At 44.3% G+C, this 17,260-nt stretch overlaps 1 protein-coding gene across 1 annotated transcript in view; it reads right to left on the bottom strand.

The window, feature by feature from the left end:
* Window positions 1-16,733, bottom strand: part of ldlrap1b (low density lipoprotein receptor adaptor protein 1b) — a 50,847-nt gene extending 34,114 nt beyond the window's left edge. Inside the window, exon 1 of the mRNA XM_078237941.1 lies at window positions 16,377-16,733. Within this exon, the coding sequence (XP_078094067.1) occupies window positions 16,377-16,461 (85 nt within the window). The 5' untranslated portion in view covers window positions 16,462-16,733. The remainder of the gene's footprint in view (window positions 1-16,376) is intronic.
* Between the last annotated feature and the right edge of the window lie 527 nt (window positions 16,734-17,260).

The raw sequence follows: 17,260 nt of genomic DNA, 5'->3' as shown, positions 1-17,260 counted from the left end.
AGAGAAGGTTTACCAGGATGTTGCCTGGTATGGAGGGTCTTAGCTATGAGGAGAGATTGGGTAGACTGGGGTTGTTCTCCTTGGAAAGACGGAGAATGAGGGGAGATCTAATAGAGGTGTACAAGATTATGAAGGGTATAGATAGGGTGAACAGTGGGAAGCTTTTTCCCAGGTCGGAGGTGACGATCACGAGAGGTCACGGGCTCAAGGTGAGAGGGGCGAAGTATAACTCAGATATCAGAGGGACGTTTTTTACACAGAGGGTGGTGGGGGCCTGGAATGCGCTGCCAAGTAGGGTGGTGGAGGCAGACACGCTGACATCGTTTAAGACTTACCTGGATAGTCACATGAGCAGTCTGGGAATGGAGGGATACAAACGATTGGTCTAGTTGGACCAAGGAGCGGCACAGGCTTGGAGGGCCGAAGGGCCTGTTTCCTGTGCTGTACTGTTCTTTGTTCTTTGTTCTTTGAGGCCGGAATTGAACCCGGCTCCCTGGCACTGAGGCAGCAGTGCTAACCACTGTGCTATCTCCCTTAAAGTTAAACCTAGCTATATTTAATGCATCTGCAAATAAAGCTATTGGCCATACATTTAGAGAAAATATTGACTTTAGATTGTTAATACCTGATCAGATGTTGTGCCAGTCATTATGGTTCTATTTTTGTGCCTTGAAGGAGGTTTGGAACATGATTGCAGTAATTAGGCAAGATGGAGTATGAGAATTATTACTTTATCCCAAAATAGTTATCAATGACCTCCTAGTTCAATAATCTTGCCATAATCCTTTACAACATCACATGCTGCAGCTTAAAAGCTTTCCCTTCTATTTATTCCACTCATGAAGCATTTTGTTGTCATCAACTCACGTCAGGTTGATCTTATACTCAGTAAGGAGCAGGTTCACTAACTTACTGTGTTTCATGCTTATACCACCTCACAATGTGCTGTCTGTATCGATTAGGTTCTATACTAGAAAGATACTTACGTAATCGAAGGACTGCCAATGCAGCGCATTTCACTTTAAGCATTTTGCTGCCTCTCAGACACTTGCTAAAATAAAATGTTATAACCGAGTGACGTCAAGGATTTAACTTTATACTCTGGAAGCGTTGGAATTATCTGCAAAATGTCTAGTGGTGAAATGACATGATTTTATAGACAATTGTTACAGTTCACATCATTAATTTCACTCATCTTTAAAAACAAGAGCTGCATGTTAAAATGAACACAAGTTATGTTTACGTTAGAGGGGGTCACGTGAGCAGCATACATGAAATGGAAATTTCAGTGTTGTACGAGTGTGCACAAATGGAGTGAAATTGAAGTTCTGGTCCTTAACACTTTCATGGAGCTTAAACTATCACAAGCAAACCATTTTCTTTATGAATAAAGACACAGATGTTCTCCCTTCTTACAGTGCAATCCATGGACCCCCATCTCCTTTCAGAGGCTCAAGTGCATTGCCATTATTCAATGAAAGCCAACAGATAACTTGACAGAAATGCTCAAAAAGTTTCAGAAGAGTACATAATGATAGATCTGCGCTGCTCAGCGTATCTGCAACATGGAGGCAAAAACTAAAGATCAGCACTAGTAACTAGAGATAAAAAAGGCTTATTTTTCCCCTCCAAAAATAAATTATTAGATTAAGAACGCTTAATCGCAAAAGTTGATAAAATGCCATGGGGAATTAAACACATGCAAATATGAAAGAGGAGGCTGAGAGAGTGTAGAGTAACAGGATTATAGAGCTCCAGTGAAGACATAGACATGAAAACCCTTCTGTAATGAAATTTCTCTGATTCCAACTCTCAGAATCTCCTCCATTTAAAACAACTGTCGACTGATAGCTCACCAATCTTAAACTAACAGGAGTCAGAGAAATCCACATGTATACTTGATTAAAAGCTGTGTTGAGCCATCCAAATCTCCTCTTTCTTTCATATGACACTTGTCTATGAAACCCAAACTCACCTTACATGTTGTGCTTGGAGGTTGGGGACTTCAACCTCCAATGGATCTTGGACTTTCTATGCAGCCTAAGGCAGGAGATGGCTGCAAATGCACAGTTCCACATTTTATGTTCTTTGGGCCAAATGCATAGAAAACAAAATGGGTGCAAAAACCTGGATCAGATGATCTGGATCAGGAGCACTGTTTCCTAGGTAGCAGGCAGGGAGAGGAGACAGAGATCCAAAAAGAAAGTACCAGATACGGGGCAGAGACAGGAGACAGAAACAGGTCCCAACTGAGGAAAAATGAGGAGCAGAGAAAGAGGCTCCAACTGGAGAAATGGCTGCAGGGAGCAGAATTTACATGAAGTGGGCTCAGAAAAAGCCCTGAAGATCCAAGGATCCAAGATTGGTGACTCCAAGCTGCAGGCTATTGGGAAGAAGGTACCCCATTGGGGCTGTAGTGTCAAGTTCGGCACGGCCAAAGATCTGAAGTTGTGCTTGTGATTTGATGCCAGAGTGTCAACTCGCAAATCCAAGGGAATGGAATCTCTGGAGAGAAGATCGAAACTCTGCCGTTGTTCAAGACATCCGAGTTGGTGCAACATCCAGAGAGAATTCCAAGGTGAGATATTCAAAAGTGAAGATTGGAATCCTTCCCAAGAGAGACAGAGTTTCAGTGAAATTGGTTGACTCATAGTGGTACTTACATCCGAGTGGGATGTTGAGAAATCTGTGGAATCTGTTTTGGTCACATCTGTCATTTATTGTGCAGTATGGTGCGTTTGACTGGTGTGCTTGTTGATTCACAAGCATCTCATATTAACCCTGAATGTTGGGCTATAAAGATACATAGAGTAAATTGTTTCATCTTCTGACCTTGTACAGTAAAGATTATTTTTGTTTGTTCAAAATGTGTGGACTCTTGTGGCTTTGTTCACTGGGCAAGTGTCATGAATCTCAAACTTTGCCTACTTTGTTGATCTTTAAATCGGATCACACCAACAGCTTGGGGTCTGGCCAAGGATCATAACACTCTCAGTGCCCTCATTGTGAGTGGGAGATCAGTACTCAATTCTTCTCCTTCCTACACAAATGTAATGAAGAGATCTTCAGCTACTGTGAAAGCCTTTGACCTTTTGGTTTCTATTTGCCCCCTTCCCATTTCGTTGCTACTTGCCTTGGGCAAGACACAAGAGTTTAGATTCTAAGATATGTCGGTAATGCACATGTTTAGTTTTGTTACACACTACATCCATACAGTAAAATCTAAACCACACTCTTCTGTTTATCACTGTGGGTTGTGAAATTTCGACCGGTTGGGAAATGAAACAGCACTTTCACCAACTTCTCTCGCAGCCTGGACTCCCTACTGTGCTGCTGCAACAAATAATTATCTTCTAATGTTACTTTTAATTCACATTGAATAATCATGAGGTCTCAAAAAAAAGTCAGGAAGTGCAATGCTGTGTGGGAAAAAGAGCCCGACTGACAGGAAGGGAGCACCCAGGTTAGTGGCTTGGTGTGTGCTACCTGCCGGTGACAGCCACGGCTACAGGAGTGGTGCAGCAACGTCATCCTCAACACATCGCACGGTGGCACAGTGGTTAGCACTGCTGTCTCACAGCGCCAGGGACCCGGGTTCGATTCCCGGCTTGGGTCACTGTCTGTGTGGAGTTTGCACCTTCTCCCCGTGTCTGCGTGGGCTTCCTCCGGGTGCTCTGGTTTCCTCCCACAGTCTGAAAAACAGGCTGGTTAGGTGTATTGACGCCTAACAGGCGCCGGAGCATGGCAACTAGAGGAATTTCACAGTAATTTCATTGCAGTGTTAGTGTAAGCCTTAATTGTGACTAATAAATAAATTTTACTTACGGGCGGCATGGTGGTACAGTGGTTAGCACTGCTGCTTCACAGCTCCAGGGACCTGGGTTCGATTCCCAGCTTGGGTCACTGTCTGTGTGGAGTTTGCACATTCTCCTCGTGTCTGCGTGGGTTTCCTCCGGGTGCTCCGGTTTCCTCCCAGTCCAAAGATGTGCGGGTTAGGTTGATTGGCCGTGCTAAAATTGGCCTTAGTGTCCTGGGTTGCGTAGGTTAGAGGGATTAGTGGGTAAATATGTAGGGATATGGGGATAGGGCCTGGGTGGGATTGTGGTCGGTGCAGACTCGATGGGCCGAATGGCCTCTTTCTGTGCTGTAGGGTTTCTAAGATTTCTAAGATATCTGGGAAAAACAGGGAAGTGTTTTTCTTTCCCCCATTAGTTTGTTGCTTGTTCGGATATGTGGGTACACCAAGAACACAACCGAGTGGTGGACTGAATCCCCTGTCAAAAAAAAAATCAGCTGCTTTAATAAACAGGGTAAGAAGTCTCAACACAAGGTTAAAGTCCAACAGGTTTATTTTGTAGCAAAAGCCACTAGCTTTCGGAGCGCTGCTCCTTCATCAGATAAGTGGGAGTTCTGTTCACAAACAGCCCTGTTTGTGAACAGAACTCCCACTCACCTGACGAAGGAGCAGCGCTCCGAAAGCTAGTGGCTTTTGCCACCAAATAAACCTGTTGGACTTTATCTGGTGTTGTGAGACTTCTTACTGTGTTTACCCCAGTCCAACCCCGGCACCTCCGCATCATTAAGAATCAGGCACATGGATGATGTATCAGACCGTGCCTGGCACACATTAAATCTTCCACGGGACACCTTCAGGAAAGGAATGAGGAATAAGAACTTTAAAATCTTTAGTTCTCGCAGTGTGATTGAAAAGCTGCTTACAGTGGGTAAACCAGTGCATGGTGTTGACCTTTGACCCTGTTCCACGACTACCAGCTCATTCATTATTGGAAGGTTTCTGCAACTGTGCATGATTAGCAATCATTTCTCACTCAAGATGAAACAAGAATAAAAATGTACAAAATACACATTTAAATATGTTGGCAGGAGTGGGTAAATATGTACAACACTCCACACGTACATATGTATCCTGCAGGCAAACCTTTCGAATCCTCAGATAACAAGTACTGGAACCTCCAAGCATAGCCCTGCACCAAAAGCTTTGGATGCATCAAACAAATTGTAAACGGCATTTGAAAGTATAATTCATAAAGTTTTAAAACAATGCAGTTTCCAAGTTGTAAAATCAGATGAACATTCTCCAGCTGCTGCTCAATTTGTTTAAATGACATGAACTTGAAAAACTCCATAAACTAGGGGCAAAATTTTGATCCCCCAAAGTGCTTGAAAACCGGTGTGCAGCTCACTTGCAGCGGAGCCAATTTTGCTCCGGATTTTCCAGCACTTGGTAAAACATAACGCTGGAGGCATGTCTCACCCCATCAGACTAGTGGGGCAGGGCCTGACAGAGCTTTCCAAATAGCACCCTGACCTTAAAAATTAAAAATAAAACAACAACCGCCCCCCTCCATGGAGATGGACACACGCCTCCCTCCCGGAGAGAAACCACACTATCAGGAAACATCGTCCCACATGGGGGAAACCCCCCGCACGGATCTCACAAACTGAAGCACCCCCTCCCCAGCATATCCCCCTGGTCCTGCCCAGCCATGTCCCTCTTCCCTGCCCCCATTCTCCTCCTGGGGAGTTATACTTACCGGTGTGCTCCTGGCAGGTTCCAATCACCTGGTTTCCATTTTTAAAGAGCAGTTGTAAACTGCACTGCAGTCCCATCATGGAGGCAAGGGGGGGGGGGTTTCCTAAGGTAAGGGTGGGAAAATGAGGATACAGCGGAGAAGCCTGCTCATGAGATGTTAATGTATTGAAATGAGGTTCCTGAATTTCCTGGGTGGGAAATCTGAAAACGAGAATCCGCCCAGAGATCCTCATTTTCCAGCTCACACAGAATTTTGTGCCTGAGTCGCCTTTTGTGAACATTCACGGTGAACGTGGAAACAAAATCCCCTCCTGGTTTTCATATTTTCATTATATGTTGTTTACAACATGCACACATCCAAAGTTAAAGTTTAAAGTTGCACAAGGATATTATAAACACCCCATATATTACTAAAAATGCAGCAAGTGACAAGTCAAGAATTAATAGATGCAGCTTTAGCATACTACACAGACACAATAAAGATTAAAAAACACATGTATTCAAGTTACTGTACGTAGACCAGGTTCCATAGCATAATGGTTATATAATTGCACTAGTAATTGCAAGGTCAAATTCCACCACAGGGCTTTGAGAGCTTGAATTCAGTTTGATAAATAAAAATCTGTAAACAGAATTGAAAAAGTGATATCAGTTAAGAAGAAAAGTAAGCAATAAATCATAGAAATAGAAACCCTACAGTGCAGAAGGAGGCCATTCGGCCCATCGAGTCTGCACCGACCACAATCCCACCCAGGCCCTACCCGCTAGTCCCTTTTTTTACCCGCTAATCCCTCTAACCTACGTATCCCAGGACTCTAAGGGGCAATTTTTAACCTGGCTAATCAACCTAAGGGGCAATTTTTAACCTGGCCAATCAACCTAACCAACCTTAACATTTTTATTGTGGCTTTCAGTCTGATAGACTTTTAAATACTGTCATACTCTGGAGAGAAGATTATTTTTCCTCTAAATGGTCCTCATCAGGTCTGGACTTGTGATTCCAGTCTCACACTGATATGATTTACTATTAACTACCTTCTGGAATGGCCTAACAATCATTAGGTATGAGCATTAAATACCAGCCTTGCCAGCAATGGCCACATCCCAATAATGAATTAGAAATAAGTTTTTAATTCAAATGTATCAACTCAGAAGCTAGCAGGGTGTAATGTGTCAATCCAAGATCATACTAGGAGATAGGCTACCCCAATTCATTGTCAGATACATCAAGAGATACAACAAAGTCATCACTAACTAACTGAAAAATATCTGGAATTAAGAATCTACTGATGACCATGAAACATTGCCGGAAAAACCCACCAAGTTCATTAATGTCCTTTAGAGAAGGAAATCTGCCATCCTTACCTGTTCTGATCTACATGCGACTCCAGAGCCACAGCAATGTGGTTGATTCTCAACTGTTCTCAGGCAACTAGGGATGGGGCAATAAATGCTGGCCAGACAGCAACGCCCATGTCCCACGAATGAATAAAAAACTTCAGCTGCAAATGGAAGCTTTTGATACCTTAAGATTTTAGCAAATTTCACAACTCAATAATTGCACAGCAATTTCTATAGTTGCATTTAATAAAAGATAAATAATTTTTTTCCCCTGCACATTTGGTAATCAATTTGTTTTATGGTACAGCTCCTTGCTGCCCAACCTACAATACCCATCTAAGTGTGCATTCTTCATGCGTAACCTTAGACAAGCAAAGTGCGTGAGGTCCATGTGTGAGGGAACAGACAGTCAGATAGTCAATCAGGTGACAGGTGGGAGTTGGAGGGATGGGGAATAGTCAGGAGGTTGTAGTGGGGGTAGTGGTGGGGGGAGAAGGGGAGGGGAGAAGGGGCACACAGCGTCAGCACCATAGTTATCCAGAAATTAGAAGTTGTTTTAATCCAAACTATTCTGCTAAAACAAATCAAAACCACGGAATCCCCAATTAAAATCGGATAGTTCCTAGGGCAGGAAAGTTGCCCATTGGAAGTTTCAACTTCCCAGGCAACTCCCATGCATTCCTTGCATGGGGACTTCTGGAGGGTCCTCTGGGGTACAACCCCCTGGAAATCAGAAGCGTTGGATCAAAGTGCCACTTTCAATTTGCAAATTTAATTTTAGCACTTTGGCCAGGTATCAGCAATCAAATTCCATGGCAGGAAATGGGTGTGATAGCGGTCTACACTTCACACTTCTGTTAGTGTAGATTAAAAACAGATCAAAATACACGTGCCCAGCAAAAAGACGAGTGCATGGAAAGGTCAATCATCGTTCAATTGAATACAGGCAAGGATTGAAAAACATCAGCCAAGAACGATTTTACTTTTAGTAATGCTGGCTCAATCAAAAGCACAATGGCTGAACGTGGCAAAAGGGAGGATTTGCAGGTGTATATATATATAGTTTTACCATCCTCAAAAGCAACACCCCACCAAAGCAAAGTCTCGGCCAATGAATCACTTACTGACATGCAGTCATTGTTTTGTAGAAAAACATGAGAGCATGGTTTCACACAGTGTCCACAAACAATGAGATGAATTTCCAACAAAATCGGTTTTGGTAGCTGAGGGCTAATTGTCAGACAGAATCTAGGACACACCCCACTCTTCAAACAAAGTGCCATGGGGATTTGCTTATTCTGTCCACCTAAACAGGCAACCTGCTCAAACAAGGACAAGATGTTCCCCTGGCTATGGAGGAGCAAGTGGCTGTTATTTACGCTGGTGTCTGATGCCACTCAGATAAAAATGGAGCCTAGCAGGATCACAAAGTTCAAACCTGCCTTCCTGGCTCACGTGAAAAGTCAGCACCAGGATATCGTGGAAGCAATTAGGGCTGAGGGGCAGATAAGTACCGAGATGGAAGCCAAGCTGAAGAAGATTGTAGTGGGCTTCTTAGCCACCTTTGAGGCATAAACTCACTCGTGTCTACCAACCTATCTTGTGAATGTGTGGCTGACTGCTCCGACTACTCATCAAATGAACTGCTGGAAAGCAGGTTATGTTTTTGTTTAAAATGTACAGAACATTTTTGCTTCAAGGAATAAAACGTTCCACTCAAAAAAAAACAGACGACCCCTTGGTTTTATATTTTAAATAATGGACAGCACCTTCAACAATGCAGCACGCCTGCAGCATTAGGTTTCAGCGCTGGTGGAGATTCAGTGCTTCAAGTCCTGAAATGGGTGAAGGAGGCCTGTCCTGAGCCAATCTAATGAAAGTTGGGAGTCATACAGACAAGGACTAGCTCCACTTCAGTTCCTGAGTAATCGATCTCGAACAGAATGCTACGTACACAATCGATTCCACCCAGCTAGGAGGTGATAAAAATATCACTGTCCCATTCCTGATGACTGATTGATGACGCACTGAAAATGCACCCAAGGTTAAGAATAATACTAAGCTTAGTTTTGGTGACTCATTTTTCTAACAGCCCGGCAATATTCATCCGACAGGCTTATATCTGAAGGATGACAAGATATAGGAGAGCTGCTTAAGGTGTTAAATGCTATCAAAAATATATTCCAGCATCAGTTACTGAAATTTGTTATAGCAGAGGTTACAAGAACTTAGATCAACATGGTATAGTAATGAAATCACCTGCAGTCACTACATCAGTTTTTAATTTTCAGTGCACCAGCAACCTCATTAATAAATGTCAACAAAACGATTGCTTTATTTATAGACACACCCAGCACCATTTAAATCCTTGGTTCATTTAACAAAGAGTTTTTGATTTGGCAATTGAGATGAAGTTACAGCCAAAACTTTTTATATTTATTTTTTCCCAAAACAATCTGTGCAGGCAGCAGCATGCCGACCCCAGTCTTACTGCACACCACTTAAGAGCGACCATATTCAAAGTCAATGCTAACAAGTCCATTAAAAAGGTAGATGGGCTGGGACCAAGCATGGTTTTAGCTGCAGTCCATTAATATCAATGTGGTTCCAAGTTTATTTTGAACTAACTAAATTTGTAATGTTCATTGAAGTAAATGATACCAAATTTTCAACACAAATGGGGAATTTGGCTCTTGTTTACCAGATGCAAACAAAGGATTGATTATACGTGGTGGCACAGTGGTTAGCACTGCTGCCTCACAGCTCCAGGGACCCGGGTTCGATTCCCGGCTTGGGTCACTGTGTGGAGTTTGCACGTTCTCCCTGTGTCTGCATGGGTTTCCTCCGGGTGCTCCGGTTTCCTCCCACAGTCCAAAGATGTGCAGGTTAGGTTGATTGACCATGCTAAATTGCCCCTTAGTGTCCCGGGATGTGTGGGTTAGAGAGATCAGTGAGGTAAATGTGTGTGGTTGTGGGGTTATGTTTGTCAGTGCAGACTTGATGGGCCAAATGGCCTCCTTCTGCACTGTAGGGATTCTATGATGATTTCTATGTACGTGAGGAATGAGCCCTGGTGGACTGAATGAAACTAAGTAGGTGGTTAAGTGGCTAACAGTTTACAGTGGTTTCTGAAGAATGGTTCCAAGTGCAGACAACCTACCCCTACAATACTCCATATATCATAAGCAGCATGCAGAATTATACAGGTTTCAGCAAAGCCTTTGACAAGGTGCCACATGGGAGATGTATAAAGAAGGTAAATTCACATGGGATACAGGGTAATTTGATAAAGTGGATTCAGAATTGGCTCAGTTATACTCAACGCCGACAACTGCCAATCTCCAGATGCAATTCTACAACTCATCCGCTTCATCCTGGACCACAACGTCTTCACCTTCAACAACCAGTTCTTCATCCAGACACACGGAACAGCCATGGGGACCAAATTCGTACCTCAATATGCCAACATATCTTCGAACAAGACCTCTTCACCGCACAGGACCTTCAACCGATGCTATATACTAGATACATCGATGACATTTTCTTCCTTTGGATGCATGGCGAACAATCATTGAAACAACTATATGATGACATCAACAAGTTCCATCCCACCATCAGACTCACCATGGACTACTCTCTGGAATCGGTTACATTCTTGGACACACGCATCTCCATCAAGGACGGTCACCTCAGCACTTCACTTTACCACAAGGTCACGGATAACCTCACGATGCTCCACTTCTCCAGCTTCCCCCCGAAACACATTAAAGAAGCCATCCCCTACGGACAAGCCCTCCGTATACACAGGATCTGCTCAGATGAGGAGGATTGCAACAGACACCTACAGACGCTGAAAGATGCCCTCAAAGAACAGGATATGGCATTCGACTCATCGATCGACAGTTCCGATGTGCCACAGCGAAAAACCGCACCGACCTCCTCAGAAGACAAACACGGGACACGGCGGACAGAGTACCCTTCGTCATCCAGTACTTCCCCAGAGCGGAGAAACTACGACATCTTCTCCAGAGCCTTCAACATGTCATCGAAGAAGACGAACATCTCACCAAGGCCATCCCCACACCCCCACTTCTTGCCTTCAAACAACCGCACAACCTCAAACAGACCATTGTCCGCAGCAAACTACCCAGCCTTCAGGAGAACAGTGACCACGACATCACACAACCCTGCCACATCAACCTCTGCAAGACGTGCCGGATCGTCGACATGGATGCCATCATCTCACATGAGAACACCATCCACCAGGTACACGGTACATACTCTTGCAACTCGGCCAACGTGCAGGAAAGGATGTCCCGAGGCATGGTACATTGGTGAGACCATGCAGACGCTACAACAACGGATGAATGAACACCGTTCAACAATCACCAGGCAGGAGTGTTCCCTTCCAATCGGGGAACACTTCAGCAGTCACAGGCATTCAGCCTCTGATCTTCGGGTAAGCGTTCTCCAAGGCGGCCTGCACGACACACGACAGTGCAGAATCACTGAGCAGAGACTGATAGCCAAGTTCCACACACGAGGACGGCCTCAACCGGGATCTTGGGTTCATGTCGCACTACCTGTAACCCCCACAACTTGCCTGGGCTTGCAAAATCTCACTAACTGTCCCATCTGGAGACAATATACATCTTTTTAACCTGTGCTTAACCTTCTGTCCACTCTCATTGTCTGTACCTTTAAGACTTGATTGCCTGTAAAGACTCACATTCCACCCATTATCTTGTAAATTGAGTTTGTGTCTTTATATGCCCTGTTTGTGAACACGAGTCCTCACTCACCTGAAGAAGGGGCTTGGAGCTCCGAAAGCTAGTGCTGCCAAATAAACCAGTTGGACTTTAACCTGGTGTTGTGAGACTTCTTACTCAGTTATAGGAAGCAGAGGATGGTGACAGAAGGCTGCTTTAGTCACTGGAAGCCAGTGTCCAGTGGCGTGCCACATGGATCTGTTTTGGGCCTCCTATTATTCGTCATTTATATAAATGACATAGATGGCTACATTGGGGGAGGGGGGGGGCGCGTGGTAGCATTAGTAAGTTTGCAGATGACACAAAGATTGATTGGGTGTCTTGGGCTACAAGAAGATATAGACGGAATGGTCAAATGGACAGATAAGTAGCAGATGGAATTTAACCCTGAAAAATGTGAGGTGATGCACTTGAAAGAAGTACTCAATGAATGGTGGGAGACTCGGAAGTTCTGTGGAACAAAGGGACCTTGGCATATTTGTCCACAGATCTCTGAAGGCATGTTAGTAAGGTTGTGAAAAAGGGATATATGGGATGCAAGTATATGGGATACTTGCCTTTATCAATCGAGGCATAAATTACAAAAGCAGTGAAATCATGCTGGAGTTGTATTGAACTTTGGTGAGGCCGCAGCTCGAGTACCGTGTGCAGTTCTGGTCGCCACATTATAGGAAGGGCACGATTGTACTGGAGGGGATGCAGAGGAAATTCACCAGGATGCTGCCTGGGACGGAACATTTAAGTTATGAAGAGAGGTTGGGTAGGCTTGGGTTGTTTTCATTGGAGCAGAGAAGACGACCTGATCGAGGTGTACAAGATGAGGGGCATGAACAGAGTGGATAAGGAGCAGCTGTTCCCCTTAGTGAAGGGTCAGTCACGAGGGGACATAGGTTTAGGGGAATATGAGGAAAAATGTTTTTAACCCAGAGGGAAGTGACGGTCTAGAAGGCGCTGCCTGGGAGGGTAGCAGAGGCGGCTTGCCTCACCTCCCTTAAAAAGTACCTGGCCCATAGCCCTGAATGTTATGATGTGCCAAGTGCTGGCAGATGGGATTAGGTGGGAATTCAGGTGTTTCTAATGTGTCGGTGTGGACTCGATGGGTTGAAGGGCCTTTTTTGCGTTGTATGATTGATATTGTTGTGTTGGGAGATGGTGCAAAGAGGCAGGGTTAGACAAAGCAGATCTTTTTGCAGTATACATCTGCTGTCAGAGAATTGTACTTGGATCTTACACAACATTTCAAAATTAGAAACATTCCTTAGCTTGTTTCCAACACCCCTGCTTCTGTTTGGGAATCAGACCCTGGGTAATATGAACCTCATTAATCAGGAAGCGATGATGAGGCAACTTTTGAGCAACTATTTCAGTAGTTCAGATATAATTAATCTTACCATTCTAAAACATCACTAAAAAAAGTGATATTAATTCACTGGCGCACTGGTGCAGATTCACAGTTGCTTTTGCTGCATTGATAGTAACCTCCAAGGAAACAATTAGTCTGTCAGCACATTTACACATCCGGGTTTAGGAATGTAATACTTGAGGTTGCTTTGTTAGCTCTGGCTTGTAGACAGTTAAACTGTACAAGAATGCAATGAGTTTAGTAGCTTGTCTAGGGACATCCATATACTGTGCTCACATTTTGGCATTACTGTTAATGATGTCTGCTGTGCTACATCCAGCATGAGTAAATTATTCAAACACTACGAAGATAGAATCCCAGTTTCTTTAAGCCAATTTTCACGTTTTGAAATAAAATTGCCAAATGTGTTCAAATATTGTCACAAACAACTGCGGAAAAGCCTTTAATACCTTACCACCCATCACATAATTCTATAATCTGTCAGCCCAACCAGAATAATCTTCTATTTGTTAAAGGAGAACTCCAAACTTCCAATTATGGTTCATTTGGAAGAAACTTCAAGCAACAGGGATAGAATTCTGCTCTTCAATATGGGGCAAAGGAAAGACACCATTAATCTATTTGTCTTTCTGCTATTCTGTCTTCTTGCACCTTGTGCAGCAGCACGGTGGCACAGTGCTTAGCACTGCTGACTCTCAGCGCCAGGGACCCGGGTTCCATTCCATCTTGGGTGACTGCCCGTGTGGAGTTTGCATGTTCCCCCCCCCATGTCTGCGTGGGTTTCCTCCAGGTGCTCTGGTTTCCTCCCACACTCCAAAAAGGTGTGCAGGTTAGATGGATTGGCCATGGTAAATTGCTCCAAGATGTGAAGGTTAGGGGATTAGCGAGGTAAATATGCGGGGTTACAGGGATGGGGCCTGGGTAAGATGCTCTGTCAGAGAGTCGGAGAAGACTCAATGGGCCAAATGGCTTCCTTCAGCACTGTAGGGATTCTATGATCTATTCTATGATCATTACAGGCTTTGTAATGGCAGTGAAACTTCTGGGAAAAACTCCATACACTGGTATTTTGTACATTAGATTATTAAAAAGGTGCAAATTTATCAGAGAGGGAGTTTTTATGCCTCAGTATCAGATTCAGATAAAGCACCAGCTCCGTGCGGAACTTCAGCAAACTTCCTTTCCATAACATAATTGTGTGAGCTATTTCTAAACACTATATCTCCTGCATATTATTACAACAAAATAAATATGGCCCTTCCATGTCAACTCCACTCCTCCCCAAATAAAATGTTACCAAATACTTTATAGTGTCAACAGAGCATGGTTGACAGCATTATATCCTTGCCTTTGGAGTAGAAGGTTGTGGGTTCATTCATGAAGATGCCACCTTCTCAACCTTGCCCCTCGCCTGGGATGTGCTGATCCTCAGGTTAAAGCACCAGCAGTCAACTCTCCTCCTCAAAGGGTAGAGCAGCCTATGGGAATATGGCAACTTTACCTTTTCTGGGTTCAAACACTGCTCCAGACTGGAGTACATGCTGCAGGGGTGCCGCATTGCTGGAGCAGGAGTATTTCATACAAGGTGCTTCTCCAGGTGGGCACTTCCTATGTCCTGAGTATCTCTTTCTCACAACCATCCTCCATTGCTCATGGCATTTTGCAGAGTACATTAATCAGATAATGAAGAAATTATGCTGAGGACATCAAGAACTGTGTAAACACTCATTATAATACATCTTTAAATATACAGAACTGTTAGAACCACAGAATCCCTACAGTGCAGAAGGAGCCATTCGGGCCATCAAGTCTGCACCAACTCTCCGAAAGAGCATCTTACCCAAGCTCATCCCTGTAGCCATTCACCATTGTTAGTCCACCTAACCTACACATTTCTGGACACTGAAGGGGCAATTTAGCATGATCGATCCTACACATCTTTGGACTGTGGGAGGAAACCAGAGCACCCGGAGTAAACCCACGCAGACACAAGGAAGACGTCCAAACTCGACAGTCACCCAAGCGCAATTTAACCTGGGTCCCTGGCACTGTGAGGCAGCAGTGCTAACCACTGTGCCACCCAATAGTTAAGATAAAATCTCATACTAAGGTTGCAGAGACAATTAGAACACAAGTATAAAAATAGTCACTTGGATGAATTATGTTGCAGTCGGGATCGGGCAACTTTTACTTTCTTCTGAAAGCAAGCTAGGGCGATATAAGCACCTTCCCTCCCAACCTCTTATACCCAGTATAAAACAATGCTAAGCACGGTGCATCTCAAACATAGGCTCTTGGGGCCAAGCTGCCTGTTCAATTAAATATGTAATTAGCAGATACAGCATGAATGACACTGGTGGAGATGTCAGCAATGATGACACAGGCATGTTTCGTGCCATGTACAGCTGTGGAAATGTGCAGGCCAGATCAGTCGGGAGCAAGATAGCCAACAGCGCACACACACAAGCCCAATAGGTCACACATAGTAAACGGTGTCAGACATGGAAGTCTCAGTTGACAGTGCCAGGAAGTGTGTACAAACCCAGCAACCTCTTCACCTATAATTTCACACACAGGTGGAGGGCCATTCCACAACCACCAGACTGTAATACAATGATATCCTGAGGACACTCTGACTACACTTTTTATTACTTTTACATCTGCAGTCCCCCCCCCCACCCCAAGAGAGAGATGGTGTCACCGGCTCCGTGCTGCTTATAAACTGAAAATGCCAGAAGGTGCATATAAATCAATGGACATGAAAGAATTGGGGGGGGGCGCGCACTTTACTGAGAAAGTCGCTCAGAGCATTCTTGAAATTCCGTTCAAGGAAAGTCATGAACTCTGATGGCAATTTTCACTGGGGGAGTGAGACATCAGCCTCGCAAGGAGAGGGGTGGAGTCAGTTTCAGGGAGAGGACGCCTTCTTAAAAAAGAAAAGTTTTAAAAATAAAATTCAGTAAATGTGGGAGCAATGCAGGGTGGACTGGAATCCACACGGCCACAGTTTCACTGAAAGGCGAAGGAAATTGACAAGTGTGTGAAATTGACAAGTTCCTGGTTAGCTCCACGCCTGCTGACACGTTTGTTCGAGCCGCAAGAGACATGTTTCCCCTCTGTATCCATTTGTAACCGCGCTCTGCCGGTCTTTTTCACACTGAATTCACTTGTTCACTGGTTAACCTTCAAGTACAAACTAGCAGAAAAGAGTGCAACAATTCCCAGCTCCGGCCAAGACACATTTGTAGCAAAGATGCCCACGTCAAGAAAATCCACACACCGGCAACTTGCTCAACTTTTGCCCCCCTCCCAACTCCGGCTCCTAAAGTTTGATTGTAAATAAACCTACTTTTGTGCTTGCTGCTTCCCCAACCTTGCTTGGCGATGCTGGGGCTTCTGATAATCGCTCGTCCAGCCGACTTTAAAGCGTCCATGTTACAAATACCAGCGTCCAAAACAAAATAAGAAAGCCAAAAGTGTTTCTGCTGGAGCCTTCGGCTGCGCCTTCTCCTCTATTCCAATCGCCTCCTGTAAACTTTTTTTTAAAGAAAAGTAACGAAAAGCCCTCAATGGAGTTTAGGGGGAGGTGACATTCATGTAAAATACTTTGGTGAACTGGTGACGCAACACGTCCCTGACAATTGCGTTTGTCGGTCACCAGTCAGAGAGTTTATTTCACCCAGTGGGACGGAAATTCACAATCGTCAAACTTTTAACAGGTTGTAACAGGATGAGATCATCTCGATGGGCTGGTCCTGGCCTCGTGGTTTATCAGTGGACAGGAACTCTTAAAGTGGCAGCACCCAGCAAACACAGCCAATCGCTTCTCGGCCTTTTGGCTAAGATCAAGTGTAGTTTTGGCATTCTGCACTTGGCTGAAGTCATGAGGTTACACGGAGGCTTCATTTGAAGCAATTTTTAAAAAGCGGCATCTAGCCCTTTCGGCTAAGAAGCGAATGAGATCAAGCCTTGGAGAAGGTGCAATGCCTGCTCCAATCAGTTTGGATCATGTAGATCAAGCCCAAGACAGGAAGTGGGATGCCTGTGTTGTCAGCTTGGATCTGGAATGTCTCACTTGCTGAGACTTTGAATTGGAGTTTGATTGGATTGAATTAGATATAAACAAAAAAAACTGTGAGGAGTGGTGTGTGTGAGACAAGAAAGCATCAGAGCAGGCCCAAGATGGGGTGCAATTGTCAGCTTGCGTCTTGTTTGCTCTTCTCGTGGGGACCA

The sequence above is a fragment of the Mustelus asterias genome, chromosome 21 (assembly GCF_964213995.1).
Source record: "Mustelus asterias chromosome 21, sMusAst1.hap1.1, whole genome shotgun sequence".
In the NCBI taxonomy this organism is placed as follows: Eukaryota; Metazoa; Chordata; class Chondrichthyes; order Carcharhiniformes; family Triakidae; genus Mustelus; species Mustelus asterias.
The sequence above is the reverse complement of the archived record's forward strand: the minus strand, read 5'-3'. Positions and strand labels throughout refer to the sequence as shown.